This window comes from Mytilus trossulus, chromosome 10 (genome assembly GCF_036588685.1).
Source record: "Mytilus trossulus isolate FHL-02 chromosome 10, PNRI_Mtr1.1.1.hap1, whole genome shotgun sequence".
NCBI classification, from domain to species: Eukaryota; Metazoa; Mollusca; class Bivalvia; order Mytilida; family Mytilidae; genus Mytilus; species Mytilus trossulus.
This window is the reverse complement of record NC_086382.1, coordinates 17,065,970-17,085,473: the sequence shown is the minus strand read 5'-3', so window position 1 is coordinate 17,085,473 and position 19,504 is coordinate 17,065,970. Positions and strand designations below refer to the sequence as shown.

The 19,504-nt window shown below is 32.9% G+C and overlaps 1 protein-coding gene across 2 annotated transcripts in view; it reads right to left on the bottom strand.

Annotated features, from left to right (window-relative positions):
- LOC134686959 (uncharacterized) overlaps positions 1–19,023 on the bottom strand; it is a 59,786-nt gene extending 40,763 nt beyond the window's left edge. The window contains exons 1-2 of one of the 2 annotated variants that reach the window (XM_063546844.1): positions 18,928–19,023; positions 6,089–6,295 (exon numbers count right to left, since the gene is read on the bottom strand). In XM_063546844.1, the coding sequence (XP_063402914.1) occupies positions 6,089–6,181 (93 nt within the window). In that variant the 5' untranslated portion in view covers positions 6,182–6,295; positions 18,928–19,023. Of the gene's footprint in view, positions 1–6,088; positions 6,296–18,898 lie in introns of both variants that reach the window. The other variant, XM_063546843.1, reaches the window with a different exon arrangement.
- Between the last annotated feature and the right edge of the window lie 481 nt (positions 19,024–19,504).

Below are 19,504 nucleotides of genomic sequence, written 5' to 3'. Positions count from 1 at the left end.
CTTGATCAAATTATTACACAAGACGAAATTTTGAAGTGTATTTCTAACCTAAAACGTGGTAAAAGTCATGTTATTGATGGTACATTTAACGATTATTCATTGAATTTAAGGATATTCTGCTACCGTTCCTAGAGGAAATATTCAACAAGATATTAGCATCAGGACATTTTCCGAAATCTTGGGCACTCGCAGTGTTAACTCCTGTTTTTAAAAAAGACTCGTCTGATCCAGCGAACTATTGTGGAATCAGTTTGGTCAGTAATCTAGCGAAACTATTTAAATCTATTATAAATTCAAGACTAATTAAATGGTCTGAGAATAAGGATATTATAACAGATGCGCAATTTGGATTTCGCCCGGGTAGCAGCACTGTTGATGCAATTTATTCTTTGTTGACACTCGTTCAGAAAGCACTTTTCAAGAAAAAACTTTTATATTGCTGTTTCGTTGACTATAAACAGGCATTTTACTCCGTAACCAGACTTAACTTATGGTTGAAACTATCAAGAGTTGGTATAACAGGCAAATTACTGTCTGTTTTAAAATCATTGTATTCTACAGTAAAAGTATGTGTGAAAGTTGATGGTTTTTATTCAGAGCAGTTTACAAGTTCAGTTGGTCTTATGCAAGGGAAAGTTCTTTCTATGATACTTTTTTCGTTATATGTAAATGACTTTGAAATGGAATTTCTAGGTAATAGTAATATACCATATGAAGTGCAAGACTTGTCATTATTTTTACTTATGTATGCTGATGATATGATTTTATTTTCTGATTCAGTTATTGGCTTGCAAGATATGTTAGACACATTATTATTATATACTTGTAAATGGGGTTTGACTGTAAATATTGCCAAAACAAAATAGATTTAGAAACGGAGGTTTTGTAAAAGATGAAGAAATTTGGTATTATGATGGCAATACTATTGACATAGTGGATGAATTTTGTTACCTTGGTGTACTATTAAATTTTAACGGTAAATTTGTTAAAGCTCAAAACATTTAGCTGAGCAAAGAAGAAAAGCTGTTTTTGGTTTAAAGTCGAAGGTTTCGTCACTGTATTTGAATGTTGTTACATATTTGAATTTATTTGATACTTACATAACCAGTATTTTATGTTATGGTTGTAAAATATGGGGCTTCCATAAAGCTCCAAATATTGAAAAAATACAACTTGATTTTTTGCAAAAACATATTAGGTGTCAAACAATGTACAACAAATGTTATGGTTTATTTTGAATTGGGTAGATATCCTTTGATATATTTTAGAATGTACAAAATAGTGAAGTACTGGTTAAAAGTGTTATCCACAAGCAACTGTATTCTTAAAAACTGCTACAGGGAACAACTGTATAATTACTGTAATATTAGAAGCAGTTGGATTTATCAACTACAACAATTATTATTTAACTTAGGTTTAAATGAGATCTGGTATAACCAAAACAATTTGATTATTGATACAAATTTATTATTATTTGTAAAAACAAGGATATATGATCAAGCAAACCAGACTTTGAATGATCAACTGAACGTTTCATCTTTAAGTGTTATTTATATTAATATATTGTCAATAATGTATGTTTACAGAATTATCTAACTAAATATATTCATTGTGTAATCATACGTTTTTTGATTGAGTTAAGTCTGCCAATTGATATTTTATCGTATGTTTTTCTATGTTGTGATGTTATGCTATTGTTTCAGAAAAAGGGAGAAGGTTTGGATCCATTAAAACGTTTAATCCAGCTGTCCTAAGTCAGGAATCTGATGTACAGTAGTTGTCAGTTGTTTATGTAATATATACGTGTTTCTCGTTTCTCGCTTTGTTTATATAGATTAGACCGTTGGTTTTCCCGTTTGAATGGTTTTACACTAGTAATTTTGGGGCCCTTTATAGCTTGTTGTTCGGTGTGATCCAAGGCTCCGTGTTGAAGGCCGTACTTTAACCTATAATGGTTTAATTTTTAAATTGTTATTTGGATGGAGAGTTGTCTTATTGGCATTCACACCACATCTTCCTATATCTATAGTTCTTTGTATACATTTAATAGAGACAAAAATGTTGAAAATCATCAAATATTAATTATGTCTAAAAGACAATACAAGCGTTTAGAAAATAAACTAAAACGAAAATATAAGCGTCAACAGGGTAATAGGATAGCTACATTGCGTAAAAGCGACCCAAAGAAATATTATAAACTTTTTAAAAGAAGAGAGCCAAAACTTCTGATGTGTCACTTTCTGAATTCTTCGATCATTTTTGAAATTTGGTCACAAATGATGGTATTAATGTGACAGTCAATACTCCAGAGACCGTTTCCGACACAACATATGATGAACTTGATCAAATTATTACACAAGACGAAATTTTGAAGTGTATTTCTAACCTAAAACGTGGTAAAAGTCATGTTATTGATGGTACATTTAACGAGTTATTCATTGAATTTAAGGATATTCTGCTACCGTTCCTAGAGGAAATATTCAACAAGATATTAGCATCAGGACATTTTCCGAAATCTTGGGCACTCGCAGTGTTAATTCCTGTTTTTAAAAAAGACTCGTCCGATCCAGCGAACTATTGTGGAATCAGTTTGGTCAGTAATCTAGCGAAACTATTTAAATCTATTATAAATTCAAGACTAATTAAATGGTCTGAGAATAAGGATATTATAACAGATGCGCAATTTGGATTTCGCCCGGGTAGCAGCACTGTTGATGCAATTTATTCTTTGTTGACACTCGTTCAGAAAGTTTGTTTATGTAATATATACGTGTTTCTCGTTTCTCGCTTTGTTTATATAGATTAGACCGTTGGTTTTCCCGTTTGAATGGTTTTACACTAGTTATTTTGGGGCCCTTTATAGCTTGTTGTTCGGTGTGAGCCAAGGCTCCGTGTTGAAGGCCGTACTTTAACCTATAATGGTTTACTTTTTAAATTGTTATTTGGATGGAGAGTTGTCTCATTGGCACTCACACCACATCTTCCTATATCTATATATGAATTTTAGAGTGTATTTAACTCGCCTTAGATTGTCATCTCATAATTTGTTTGTTGAAGTAGGCCGTTATCATGGAGTAAATAGGTTAGATAGAAAGTGTACTCTGTGTACTTTGAATATCACTGAAGATGAATTCCATTTTGTTTTACAATGTGAAAGCTATAGAGACTTAAGGAGACAGTTTATTAAACCTTATTATTATAGGCGTCCATCGTCGTTCAAGTTAGTGCAACTTCTCAGCACTGAAAATGTAAAAGATTTGCGTAATTTGTGTAAATTCTTGTTTAATTCACTTAATCATAGGACCAAACTGTTATTGGTCAATACTTGATATTTATTTGCTTCTCTGATGTATTATGTCATGTTGTGTTATAGAAATGTATTTGCATTATTGCACTGATAAGCATAATGTGCTCAAAGTAATAAAGAATTGAATTGAATAGTGATTTATCTCACACTGTTCTAATCACAAACTAAGAAAAAGTTTCAAAATTAAGATAGACCATAACTGAGGTGTAAGAACCAAGTATTCTCCATGAAAATGAAATGTGTTAATGTTTATATAACTGCATTCCAATTATCATTGACCAATTGCAACCACTTATTATTATAGGCGTCCATCGTCGTTCAAGTTAGTGCAACTTCTCAGCACTGAAAATGTAAAAGATTTGCGTAATTTGTGTAAATTCTTGTTTAATTCACTTAATCATAGGACCAAACTGTTATTGGTCAATACTTGATATTTATTTGCTTCTCTGATGTATTATGTCATGTTGTGTTATAGAAATGTATTTGTATTTATTGCACTGATAAGCATAATGTGCTTAAAGTAATAAAGAATTGAATTGAATAGTGATTTATCTCACACTGTTCTAATCACAAACTAAGAAAAAGTTTCAAAATTAAGATAGACCATAACTGAGGTGTAAGAACCAAGTAGTCTCCATGAAAATGAAATGTGTTAATGTTTATATAACTGCATTCCAATTATCATTGACCAATTGCAACCACTTATGGTTTTCTAATCATAAACTAAGCAAAAGCTTTTGAAGCCTTTGGAATGAATTATGCCATGCATTTTTTTTTTTAAATATTTGCTCTTTGTGATAAAAAGGCTTGAAAAGACAGTTATTTGGAATTCAATACAAACATTAATATGACTCATAGATGGTGAAAAATCATAAAGATCGCAACTGTCTCAAAAATATTTTCACACAGGAAGTGTATTTTTTACTGACAAAAACTAATTGTGGGTGATTCTAATCCTCTTAACAGATATATACATTGTAGCTGAGATAATAGAAATATTCTTAAAATTTAACCTTTTATTTTCTTACATTATGGCCAATAGCCATTTTAACACTTTTACATATAAAGTCTAACTCATATATCTAAAATAAACTGACAACATGATGGCTAAAAATGAAAAAGACAAACAATAGTACACATGACATAACATAAAAAAAAACTAAAGAATAAGCAACACAAACCCCACCAAAAACTAGGGGTAATCGAAGGTGCTCCAGAAAGGTGAGCAGATCCTGCCCTACATGTGGCTCCCGTCATGGTGCTCATGTTACAATAAATGATGCCGATAACTCAAATTGCAATTTAAAGATTTCAAACATTTCAAATAGCTAGATTAAGCAAATTAGCAAGTTGAAAAGAAAACATTCAAGTAAAATTGAGAATGGAAATGGGGAATGTGTCAAAGAGACAACAACCCGACCAAATAAAAAAACAACAGCAGAAGGTCACCAACAGGTCTTCAATGTAGCGAGAAATTCCCACACCCGGAGGCGTCCTTCAGCTGGCCCCTAAACAAATATATACTAGTTCAGTGATAATGAACGCCATACTAATTTCCAAATTGTACACAAGAAACTAAAATTTAAATAATACAAGACTAACAAAGGCCAGAGGCTCCTGACTTGGGACAGGCGCAAAAATGCGGTGGGGTTAAACATGTTTGTGAGATCTCAACCCTCCCCCTATACCTCTAACCAATGTAGAAAAGTAAAAGCATAACAATATGCACATTAAAATTCAGTTCAAGAGAAGTCCGAGTCTGATGTCAGAAGATGTAACCAAAGAAAATAAACAAAATGACAATAATACATAAATAACAACAGACTACTAGCAGTTAACTGACATGCCAGCTCCAGACTTCAATTAAACTGACTGAAAGATTATGATTTCATAAGGTATATAATTTATATATAGATTAGACTGTTGGGTGTTTTTTTTCAAGCACTAGTCTGAAGACCAATATTCTGACATTTTTTTTATTGGACCAAACAAAGTTTTGCAAAAACTAACTAGTCTGAATGAAATTTTACAAGTCTTGGGCATCAGACTTAAGTCAAGTGGCTAACCATGCAGACTGAACTTTTATAAATTGTTACTTGGATGGAGAGTTGTCTCATTGGCACTCATACCACATCTTCCTTTAGCTAATAATGCATTTTCTAATCATCAAATAAATTTTGCATTAATTGTGTTACACACCCCAACCCCATCACCCAATTCCCCCCTTTTTTCTTTAATTTAAAGTCTTTCCCTCAAGATATTGTCGTAATCTCAATTCAAATTTCCATTGGAATATGCCACCATAATTACCCATTTAAATACATCATATGAATTTCATTCCTTCAGGCATTGGTATATTTTTTCTGCTAAATTGCAACCCATTGATACTTAATATTCTACACATTGATATCGTAAAATATTAGCTGCTAGCCACAATGTGAACCTTTTTGGCGAGTGAGCGTAGCGAACAAGCTAAAAAACTTCACATTGTGTTGAGCAGCTGATATTTTACAATATCTACCGGTATACGCAGAAAACCCGATTATCTGTTTATCATTCTATTAATGGTCTTTTTTCCTCTCCCTAAGACAGTTTTACGCTTGACGAAAGCAAGCTTGATAATGTCTCCTCTCGCATTGGGACGTGGATGATAACTTCTCCTCTCACATTGTGACGTCGCTGAAAATGCCTGGTCTCGTTTTAAAGTCTTGATACGAGAATTACTGAGCGACAGAGCAGGGTGATATAGACGTAGGGAAGGCAGATAACATAAATTAATACCTTTTCAAGTCCCTTTTTCAGTAGTTCTGCCAAATGAATACTCTCTATGTACATCCATTCTCCTACAATGTACTTGTCAGTAAGACAAGCCATGCTAGAACTCAAGTCCAGTTACGTCATAATTATCCTTCAGACCACCATATCCCCAAGTCTGTTGACGTCTTCTCGTTCATGCTCATTTCTGGCAGTACAATCTTCCTTTTTAGTCTAAAAAAGAAATCACACACAATTTCATTAAGTTTTACAAAATTTCAAAGTGCATGCAACTTAAGGATGTACTTCGGCAGGGGTCGAAATTGGCTCTAGTCCGGTGGTCCAACGGACCAGTAGAAATTTGTCGATAAAACTTGGGTTACACTAATGACTGGACCGAATGACAGGACCGAATGACAGGACCAAATGAAAAATGCTAATAACTTTTTTATTTCTAAAAGGATTGATCTCAAATTTGAAATATAATAAGATTTCATCATTTGATAAATAGATTTAAGAAAAAAAATAAAAATCTTGGTAAGAAACTTTAGAAAACATGACCAATTCTGATAATGACAGGACCAACATCGAGAATGACAGGACCAAATAAAAATGCTAATAACTTTTTAATTTTACAAAAGAATTATCTCAGATATGAAGCATAAAATGATATGTCACATTTTGAAATATTTATGTTACAACAAGTATAGATTTATTTTCAAAACTTTCAAAAATGTAACATGACCATCACTGACTGACAGGACCAACCTCGACAATGACCGGACTAGATGCAATTGCTAATTACTCTTTTATTTCTCAAAATATTTCTATGAACTTTAAAATATGAGAAGATTATACCATTTTATACATAAGGTTAAGAAAATGGAATAAACAGCTTGTTGAACTGTGACCTGGTTAACGCTTTCAATGACAGGACAATCCTCGACAATTAATGTCAGGACCAAACCAGATGCTCCGCAGGGCGCAGCTTTATACGACCGCAGAGGTTGAACCCTGAACGGTTGGGGCAAGTATGGACACAACATTCAAGCTGGATTCAGCTCTAAATTTGGATTGTGATTAAATAGTTGACACAGCATAGGTTTCTGACACAGAATGAATGTGTTCTAATGAACTTAAAATTTTTGTTTTCTCTTAGAGCAATTCACTAAGCTGATGAATATTAATCCTCTCAAAAAAATGTTTGAAGAAATTTTCTTTTTATTTATGAAATTTCAAATGAGAAAAATTGAACCCAATTTTTCTAATCACATCCCCCTTTCCCTTATTCCAAAACTAATCTCAATTAAAATATTCTAATGGAGTTTGCAACAATAACTACTCATTTAAATACATCATAAAATATTAAGATGTAAAAAAACTGCTTGTTATCACTGAATGGTAAAGATTATTTAAATTTATCAGTTGGTAGTAAAAAGTGAATATACATTGTATATTGTATATAACAAAGATTTAAGTTGATTCTGGACAAAGAAATATACTCTGATTAAAAAAAATTCTTGCAATAAGATATTTCTTGCTTACTATTCTGGACAAAGAAAGATAACTCTAATTAAAAAAAAAAATTGCTATTTCACAATATTGTGAAATTAGATATTTCTTGCCATTGCACAATACTGTGCAATTGAAAAGACTTGCTATTGCACAATACTTAATATAATAATTTTAGATCCTGATTTGGACCAACTTGAAAACTGGGCCCATAATCAAAAATCTAAGTACATGTTTAGATTCAGCATATCAAAGAGGCCCAAGAATTTAATTTTTGTTAAAATCAAACTTAGTTTCATTTTGGACCCTTTGGACCTTAATGTAGGCCAATTTGAAAACGGGACCAAAAATGAAGAATCTACATACACAGTTAGATTTGGCATATCAAAGAACCCCATTTATTCAATTTTTGATGAAATCAAATAAAGTTTAATTTTGGACCCAGATTTGGACCAACTTCAAAACTGGGCCAATAATCAAGAATCTAAGTATATTTTTAGATTCAACATATCAAAGAACCCAACCGATTCATTTTTTGTCAAAATCAAACTAAGTTTAATTTTGGACCCTTTGGACCTTAATGTAGACCAATTTGAAAACATGACCAAAGGTTAAGGATCTACATACACAGTTAGATTCGGCATATCAAAGAACCCCAATTATTCAATTTTGATGAAATCAAACAAAGTTTAATTTTGGACCCTTTGGGCCCCTTTTTCCTAAACTGTTGGGACCAAAATTCCCAAAATCAATACCAACCTTCCTTTTATGGTCATAAACCTTGTGTTTAAATTTCATAGATTTCTATTCCCTTATACTAACGTTATGGTGCGAAAACCAAGAAAAATGCTTATTTGGGTCCCTTTTTGGCCCCTAATTCCTAAACTGTTGTGACCTAAACTCCCAAAATCAATACAAATCTTCCTTTTGTGGTTATAAACATTGTGTTTAAATTTCATTGATTTCTATTTACTTAAACTAAAGTTATTGTGCGAAAACCAAGAATAATGCTTATTTGGGCCCTTTTTTGGCCCCTAATTCCTAAACTGTTGAAACCCAAACTCCCAAAATCAATCCCAACCTTTCTTTTGTGGTCATAAACCTTGTGTCAAAATTTCATAGATTTCTATTAACTTAAACTAAAGTTATAGTGCGAAAACCAAGAAAATGCTTATTTGGGCCCTTTATGGCTTCTAATTCCTAAAATGTTGGGACCAAAACTCCCAAAATCAATACCAACCTTCCTTTTATGGTCATAAACCTTGTGTTAAAATTTCAAAGATTTCTATTCACTTTTACTAAAGTTAGAGTGCGAAAACTAAAAGTATTCGGACGACGACGACGACGATGACGACGCAGACGACGATGCCAACGTGATAGCAATATACGACGAAAATTTTTTCAAAATTTGCGGTCGTATAAAAATGAAGAATCTTCATACACAGTTAGATTTGGCATGTCAAAGAACCCCATTTATTCAATTTTTGATGAAATCAAACAAAGTTTAATTTTGAACCCCGATTTGGACCAACTTGAAAACTGGGCCAATAATCAAGAATCTAAGTACATTTTTAGATTCAGCATATCAAAGAACCCAACCGATTCATTTTTTGTCAAAATCAAACTAAGTTTAATTTTGGACCCTTTGGACCTTAATGTAGACCAATTTGAAAACGGGACCAAAAGTTAAAAATCTACATACACAGTTAGATTCGGCATATCAAAGAACCCCAATTATTCAATTTTGATGAAATCAAACAAAGTTTAATTTTGGACCCTTTGGGCCCCTTATTCTTAAACTGTTGGGACCAAAACTCCGAAAAATCAATACTAACCTTCCTTTTATGGTCATAAACCTTGTGTTTAAATTTCATAGATTTCTATTTACTTATACTAACGTTATGGTGCGAAAACCAAGAAAAATGCTTTTTTGGGTCCCTTTTTGGCCCCTACTTCCTCAACTGTTGGGACCTAAACTCCCAAAATCAATAGCAACCTTCCTTTTGTGGTCATAAACATTGTGTTTAAATTTCATTGATTTCTATTAACTTTAACTACAGTTATAGTACGAAAACCAAGAAAATGCTTATTTGGGCCCTTTTTGGCCCCTAATTCCTAAAATGTTGGGACCAAAACTCCCAAAATCAATACCAACCTTTCTTTTGTGGTCATAAACCTTGTGTTAAAATTTCATAGATTTCTATTTACTTTTACTAAAGTTAGAGTGCGAAAACTAAAAGTATTCGGACGCTGAAGACGACGACGCCAACGTGATAGCAATATACCACGAAATTTTTTTCAAATTTTGCGGTCGTATAAAAAGTTATTAACATTTTTCATTTGGTCCTGTCATTCGGTCCTGTCATTCGGTCCAGTCATTAGTGTAACCCATAAAACTCACTAAAATCAATAACACGCTAAGTACTGTGGGTACAAAGTATTACAATTGATCAAGTTAATTAATATCTCGGGTGAGCGTCCTTTACAACAACACAAAATGTGGAAATTTTTGGAAGGACAGCCTGACAAAAGAATAAATAAGTGCCATTCAAGAGGAAGATCGGAATAAATTTTATGAAATTGACAAAAGGAAATGTAGATATAACATACTCGATCGGAATTTAGTGATGTACATAACATGTGAAAAATTTGTCCCAGTTATTGAAATGGGGAATTTTTCTGGGCAGCGCTCCTGACAACCCAGTCGAGCATCCCATGGTCATCTTGATAATGTGGAAGAAGATTTTGACATTTTTTTGCACTAAATCCTGATTTTTATAAAGAAAATCATTGAGATTATCAAAGCATTATCGAGACTCTCTCTTTTTCTTGTCTAACATATATGTAAAAGAAAGCATGAAAAATAAAAATTTAAACTCTATCATTTATATTAGTGGTAGTCAAATGAATGTCATTTCTGTAGGACCAGCAGATTTGCAGCCGGACCAGTAGATTTTTCAGTGCACTAGTCCAGCTGGCCAGTACACGAAAAAGCTTAAATTCAACCCCTGTACTTAGGTGAGGTTAGGTGAAAATTGATAAATTGATAAGTTAAAATTGATACTATAAGCTGTTAGAGCATCAATTAAGGATAAACATAAGCTAAAAATATTGATAGGTCATGGACCTCCTTTTCGAGATATTTGAGAATTAGAATATGGCGGGAAAAGGCTGACTCAGACTTTTACCTTATGTTTGCATTGGTACTATTGGGTTTCAATACAAAAGAAAGAAAATAAAGAATCTTCTAAAATTTTGGTAAATGACCTTTCATGAGCTATTTAGTCTTATATGAAAAAATAAATAGGTGTTATGGGCCAAAATATTTGACATTGTATTGACATTTGACACAAATTCCAAAACCTCAACTTAGTACATCCTTAAATGAGAAATGCTTAATCCAATGCCTTATAGATTTAATATATATGGCAATCTACATGGCATACAAGTTATTGTAAATACAATACAAAACAAACTGTCTTATCGTGAACTGACAAAGGTTTTGTTTTAACACCAAACAGGTCTCCTAACCTTTTCCTCCTGCAAAGGAATGTGACTCATTTCCATATGATGATACCTATAGGCCTATGAGATTGCAGGTCATGACTAGCATTGGAGTAGGAAGATCTCAAGTCATAATGCCAAAGCACTTTTAGAAGCAGTGCAACAGTTTCCAAAACATGTTCATATGGTTATAATTAAGTTATAATTTACTGAAAATAATTTAAAACTTCAATTCCTTTAATCTTATGTTTCTACTAATGCAATTTCCAGCCATTGAAATATAAAAGTATCATATTTAAGTCATTTTCTTCATCTTACCAAACGCTTTTGAAAATGAAAGTATTTCATATCCATTTCTAAGTTCAAAATAGTATTTGACCCTAGGATATCTAAACTTATTAATTATAAAAAAAACACTTTTTAAGAATTTTAATGTGCGTAGTGTTATGCGTTTACTTTTCTACATTGGTTAGAGGTATAGGGGGAGGGTTGAGATCTCACAAACATGTTTAACCCCGCCGCATTTTTGCGCCTGTCCCAAGTCAGGAGCCTCTGGCCTTTGTTAGTCTTGTATTATTTTAATTTTAGTTTCTTGTGTACAATTTGGAAATTAGTATGGCGTTTATTATCACTGAACTAGTATATATTTGTAGAGGGGCCAGCTGAAGGACGCCTCCGGGTGCGGGAATTTCTCGCTACATTGAAGACCTGTTGGTGACCTTCTGCTGTTGTTTTTTGTTTTTTATTTGGTCGGGTTGTTGTCTCTTTGACACATTCCCCATTTCTATTCTAAATTTTACTTTCTAACTAATGAATACCTTGCATCTCCTTAAATAATGCAATATTTTGTTTATATTAGGGTGGTCAATGGGAATACTTGCATAGAAAAACAAGAGGCTCTCAAGAGCCTGAATCGCTCACCTTAATTCTTTTGGTTAAATCTCTCATCAATGATTATTTTGGCTTTTCAATTTATTTAAATGTTCTTTGGATCGTCCTATTTTCTTCAAAAGCCAAAAAAAATAATCATTTTCTCCTATGTTCTATTTTAGCCATAGGAGCTATGTTTCTTGACATACAAGGAAATAAAATATAAAATTTATACTAGATACTCTGAAACTCATTTAGCCTAAGTTTGGCTGAAATTGATACAGCAGTTTCAAAGGAGAAGATTTTTTAAAGTAAGTCAACATGATGAACAAATTGTGAAAAAGTCTTTAAAGGGCAATAACTCCTTAAGGGGTCAATTGACAATTTTTGTCAAATTGACTTATTTGAAGATCTTACTTTGCTGAACATTATTGCTGTTTACAGTTTATCTCTATCTACATGTATAATAATATTCAAGATAATAAACAAAAACAGCAAAATTTCCTTAAAATTATCAATTCAGGGGCAGCAACCCAACAACAGGTTGTCTGATTCATCTGAAAATTTCAGGGCAGATATATCTTGACCTGATAAACAATATAACCCCACGTCAGATTTGCTCTAAATGCTTTGGTTTTTGAGTTATAAGCCAACCAGATGCTCCGCAGGGCGTAGCTTTATACGACCGCAGAGGTTGAACCCTGAACGGTTGGGGCAAGTATGGACACAACATTCAAGCTGGATTCCGCTCTAAATTTGGATTGTGATTAAATAGTTGACACAGCATAGGTTTCTGACACAGAATGAATGTATTCAAATGAACTTAAAATTTTTGTTTTCTCTTAGAGCAATTCACTATGCTGTTGAATATTAATCCTCTCAAAAAAATGTTTGAAGAAATTTTCTTTTTATTTATGAAATTTCAAATGAGAAAAATTGAACCCAATTTTTTAATCACATCCCCCTTTCCCTTATTCCAAAACTAATTTCAATTAAAATATTCCAATAGAGTTTGCAACAATTACTACTCATTTAAATACATCATAAAATATTAAGATGTAAAAAAACTGCTTGTTATCACTGAATGGTAAAGATTATTTAAATTTATCAGTTGGTAGTAAAAAGTGAATATACATTGTATATTGTATATAACAAAGATTTAAGTTGATTCTGGACAAAGAAAGATAACTCCAATTAAAAAAATTTCTTGCAGATATTTCTTGCTTACTATACTGGACAAAGAAAGATAACTCTTAAGTAAAAACAAATTTGCTATTTCACAATATTGTGAAATTATATATTTCTTGCCATTGCACAATACTGTGCAATTGAAAAGACTTGCTATTGCACAATACTTAATATAATAATTTTAGATCCTGATTTGGACCAACTTGGAAACTGGGCCCATAATCAAAAATCTAAGTACATGTTTAGATTCAGCATATCAAAGAGGCCCAAGAATTTAATTTTTGTTAAAATCAAACTTAGTTTTATTTTGGACCCTTTGCACTTTAATTTAGACCAATTTTAAAACTGGACTAAAAATTAAGAATCTACATACACAGTTAGATTTGGCATATCAAAGAACCCCAATTATTCAATTTTTGATGAAATCAAACAAAGTTTAATTTTGGACCCTTTGGGCCCCTTTTCCCTTAACTGTTGGGACCAAAACTCCCAAAATCAATACCAACCTTCCTTTTATAGTCATAAACCTTGTGTTTAAATTTCATAGATTTTTATTTACTTATACTAACACTATGGTGCGAAAACCAAGAAAAATGCTTATTTGGGCCCTTTTTTGGCCCCTAATTCCTAAACTGTTGAAACCAAAACTCCCAAAATCAATCCCAACCATTCTTTTGTGGTCATAAACCTTGTGTCAAAATTTCATAGATTTCTATTAACTTAAACTAAAGTTATTGTGCGAAAACCAAGAATAATGCTTATTTGGGCCCTTTTTGGCCCCTAATTCCTAAAATGTTGGGACCAAAACTCCCAAAATCAATACCAGTCTTCCTTTTATGGTCATAAACCTTGTGTTAAAATTTCATAGATTTCTATTCACTTTTACTAAAGTTAGATTGCGAAAACTAAAAGTATTCGGACGACGACGCAGACGACGACGCCAACGTGATAGCAATATACGACGAAAATTTTTTCAAAATTTGCGGTCGTATAAAAACTGCATTTGACCCCTATGTGCTATTTTTAGCAATGGCGACCATGTTTGTTGATAGATCAAAACTTCGGATACAATTTTTAAACTAGATACCCTAAGGAACATTCAGTTAAAGTTTGGAAGTATTTGGCCCAGTAGTTTCAGAGGAGAAGATTTTTGTAAAAGATTACTAAGATTTACGAAAAATGGTTAAAAATTGACTGTAAAGGGCAGTAACTCCTAAAGGGGTCAACTGACCATTTCGGTCACGATGACTTATTTGTCAATCTTACTTTGCTGAACATTATTGCTGGTTACAGTTTATCTCTATCTCTTATGATATTCAAGATACAGTTTATCTCTATCTCTTATGATATTCAAGATAATAACCAAAAACAGCAAAATTTCCTTAAAATTACCAATTCAGGGGCAGCAACCCAACAACGGGTTGTCTGATTCATCTGAAAATTTCAGGGCAGATAGATCTTGACCTGATTAACAATATAACCCTTTGTCAGATTTGCTCTAAATGCTTTGGTTTTTGAGTTATAAGCCAAAAACTGCATTTGACCCCTATGTTCTATTTTTAGCAATGGCGACCATGTTTGTTGATAGATCAAAACTTCGGATAAAATTTATAAACTAAATACCCTAAGGAACATTTAGTTAAAGTTAGGAAGTATTTGGCCCAGTAGTTTCAGAGGAGAAGATTCTTGAAATAGTTTAAGACGACAGACTACGGACGACGACGGACACCAAGTGATGGCATAAGCTCACTTGGCCCTTCGGGCCAGGTGAGCTAAAAACATGAAATAAGATATAATTTCACATTGAAGGTAAAATAGTTTTTGTCATGAACCTTGTACAAAAAGACTTTGATGTGAACCTATTGTGACTGAGTCACTATTTTCTTGTGTATATTTTAACTCTCTGTTTTACTTGATATTCTTAGCAAAAACAATGCAACAGAAAAAAACATCTCAAACAGACTGCAGAAGGCCAGAACATCTTTTCACCAACTAAATAAAATATGGCATACAGGCAACATAAGTGAAAATAAATGGGGAATGTGTCCATAGGGACACAGATGATTCCCCTGCTAGCATATATATATAACATTATAAAGGGACATACGTGTAACTCAAGAACTGTAAAAGTGAAGCTACAAAAATTTGAACTGAAACTGACATTAGTGGTAATAAGCATTATACAGTGTATAAACAATTCATTAAGTTTAGTTGAGACAAACTTGCTAAGAGTACAGAAATCAGCATTTTTTCCATTGGTAAAGGGGCATAACCCTAGAATTGTAATACAATTTTTGATTGTAGTTGATTCAACTATAATCATGGACAAAGGAAGATAACTCCATTCTAAAACCAGAGGCTCCGCAGGGCGCAGCTTTATACGACCGCAGAGGTTGAACCCTGAACGGTTGGGGCAAGTATGGATACAACATTCAAGCTGAATCCAGCTCTAAATTTGGATTGTGATTAAATAGTTGACACAGCATAGGTTTCTGACACAGAATGAATGTGTTCTAATGAACTTAAAAATTTTGTTTTCTCTTAGAGCAATTCACTATGCTGTTGAATATTAATCCTCTCAAAAAATGTGTGAAGAAATTTTCTTTTTATTTATGAAATTTCAAATGAGATAAATTGACCCCCTTTTTGGCCCCTAATTCCTAAAATGTTGGGATCATAACTCCTCAAATCATAAATCAATCCCAACCTTCCTTTTGTGGTCATAAACCTTGTGTTAAAACTTCATAGATTTATATTCACTTTTACACAAGTTAGAGTGCGAAAACTAAATGTATTCGGAAGACGACGACGACGCCAACGTGATAGCAATATATGACGAAAAATTTTCAAATTTTGCGGTCGTATAAAGATATTAACTTGATTGATATTTTTGAAATTTTTCAGCAATTCTTTCATTTGAAAAGGACATAACCCTAGAACAGATAAAGTGACAGCCCCAAAATTTGATCTGTATATCGTAGCAATAAGCATTGTGTATAAGTTTCATAACATTTGGTTGAGGTAAACTAAAGTAAGAGTCTAAGAGTTAAGAGAACAGAAGCTGCCAACTTTGGGACAAGATGTTCAGACAGACAAGGGTAAAACTGAAGTTAGAGAACAGAAACGAAAAATTAAGCAATTTTTACTATTAGTAAAGGGGCATAACTCTAAAACGGTAGAAGCGATTCTACCAAAATTCAAATCTATTGTATGATTTTAGTGGTAATAAGCATTGTCCTGATTGTGTTTTAGTTGCATAATATTGCCCCCTCTGCTACGGTGGGGGCATAAAAATAAATATCTACATCTGCTACTGCTATGCTAGAGTGTTGAATATGTATATATACATTTGTAAATATAATAACTTTTAACATATGATTTTGGATGCCAAAACCTTCTAGTATGATAATCTCTTGGTGAATTCTGCATTAAAGTGAACATTTTTTTTTCTACTTTTGTGCACTAGTTAGATGGTATCTAAAATTCCACTTTAACTAACATGTCCAAGTGCATTTGCCCTTGGTCTCTTTTCCATTTTAGTGACTTGTATTATTCCTTCAACTTATTTTTCTGGATAAGAGACAAGGTAGATGGTCAAACTATTTACATTCTCAATTTAATATGGTGAATTAATAAATTATTAAACTATTTTTGCTGGCACTCTGGCATGGCAGAAAAATCAAAGATTTGAAACTTTGAAAAAACTTAAAAACTTATAAATAATAACAATTGCTTATGTTGTGATCTTTTACATGATTATATATATATATTCTATGATATAACTGTATCTCATCCTCTTCATGTGAATTATAATTTTAATTTTATCTTCATTATAATATATGTTTATGTCATGTACAGTACTACCTGTGACTTTATCTTATTAATGGTGGCCATAAAAAATATGTTGACCATGGTGGCCCTATATGTCCATCATCATATATGTCCATTGCTTTTTTAATACACAAGGTATTCATCAAAAACTAGTCAAGGATAAAGGGGAAACTTGAATGCATTGAAGTGTTAAAATTATATAACTTACAGGTCATGTGTCTCAGGTAAAATATACATCTATGTGTTTGTCAAATTTAATAACTGTGTTTATGACAAGAAATTAAAAAATAAAATGAAATAATAAAAAAAATGTATGTGTTAAGAATTAGAATGTATAGTGTATTGTTGTCATAATGACCTGTTAGGGGCCCTTAATTGGGAGAAAAAAAGAACTTTGAACCGCTACAAGAGTAATGTGCTTTCTACCTTATTGTACATGTATATATGGTGCAGAGTGCTGGAGAATAACACAGACAGACAGCCAAAGACTCTCTGGATTCCACATCAGATGTATGTAAGGAAAACATGTAAGAAAAATTGGCCAGCAAAGATATCCAATAAAGAGCTGTACAAAAGAGCAGGACAAAAAGATCTAATGACCACCATAAAACAATGAAGATTCAGATGTAGGACACACCTTAAGAAAAGACCAGGATAACATCATCAGCAAACATCAAACATCAAACATCATAATGAGAGCCGTGGTGTAGTGGTTATAGTGCATCGGACTTCTAACACAAAGGTTCCTGGTTCGATTCCCGTTTGGGATGAAAATTTCAGGAACTCAATTTTCGGCTCTCCCTTGACACCATTTGCGAGTATGGTCTTGAGGAAACGATGATAGTCCATCGGACGGGGACGATAAATGGCTGACCCGTGTTAAGAGAGAGCTATATCTCTTGCACGTTAAAGACACCCTTGTAGATTTCGAAAAAGAGTAGGCTAATGCCGCTACAAGGCAGCACTCGCACCCGCAAAGTGGAAAGGGATTAATATAAGTTGCAAAACTTGTTTCCCAATCCACTATAAATAAATATGTTTAAATGAAAAAAAAAAAAATTAACATCATCAAATAGCTCTAAATTGAACACCATCTAAAGGTATAAGAAATATAAGAAGACCAAAAGAAACATGGAGAAGGACATTATTGACAGTGAAACTATAAAAGCATGGGAAAGACCCTAGGGTGAAATGGAAAAGATTGCAAAAAACAGACAACAGTGAAGAGACTTTTATAGGCCTGGTATCAGCCTTATATGCCAGCTGGCATGAAGAGGACTAGTACTTTTTTTTAATTGATATTTCTTATTTAGTACACATTGTTATATAAATGGTTTAAGGCTATGGAAGCCCCATATTTTGTGGGGTTTTTTATCAAAATTACAAAATTCATGGACATGTTTTGATAATATAATTTATAACAGATACTGAGATAGATATATCCTAGTCATGTGAGTTTTAGTGCTATTCAGAGTGCATTGTGATTTCAATAGTCTCATTGAAAAAGCATGCATAGTACAGATAATCATAATATGTCTGTTTAATATATGTACATGTATGAAATTGAAAACATATGATCTGTCCAGATAGGATATAGTTCTTGAGAATATGTGCTCTTTTTGGTTTTACTCAAGGATTTGTATAGTGAGATACAAATCCTTGGTTTTACTCTAAGTGGTTTTTAATACAATGAAGACATATTTTATCATTTAAAAGGTACCCCTCATAAAAGGAACAGTCATTGTATTGAGGGCTATCACTCATTTGAGGGGTGACCTGATAGTTTTTCACTAGTTTGAGTTGTGCGTGAACTCCGCATATGACAGATTGGGGAGATAGATGGTCTGTGTTCAGTAGTAACTTTACGCTTTATCACAATTTATTCTACTTTTTATTTTGTGTCATGTTAAGTCAATTTACAACATTTCATACCTATTTAATCGTCCCAAATATTATCATACCTGACAATAAATGTGTATCGCTGATGTTTTGATCAAAGGTATATGCTGGTTATTCGTCATATCAGGATGAGGTCATTCGCGACCAATCAGCTGAGCATTTTGAAAGTGCTAAAACACTGTCTCCAATCCGGGAAAAGTTAAAATAATAATCAATATCTATTATTTTAATAAATATTATTAAACTGTTGATATTCATGGAGAGCTGGATGAGTGGAATGTCTTTTTCGCCAATATTTTGCAGCTGGTTATTTTTTTAATTTTTATTTCTTTTTCAGTTTAATCAGAGACATATATACACATATATGTCTCTGGTTTAATCATTTTGTTCTCTCAGGCTAAACAAGTGTGGACACAGATTAGAAAGAACAGTATGACAACAAATGGAAGTTTTTAACGACCTTGACTGGCTATACCGCCCTTGCACGGTCGGTGGAACAGTACGTGAAAAAGAGTTCCATATATATATGTTCCAGACCGTATGAGTATTTGGACCGTACGCGTACGGTCCGGACCGTATACGTATACTCGTATGGTCCGACCATACGCGTACGGTCGGACCGTATGAGTATACGCGTAT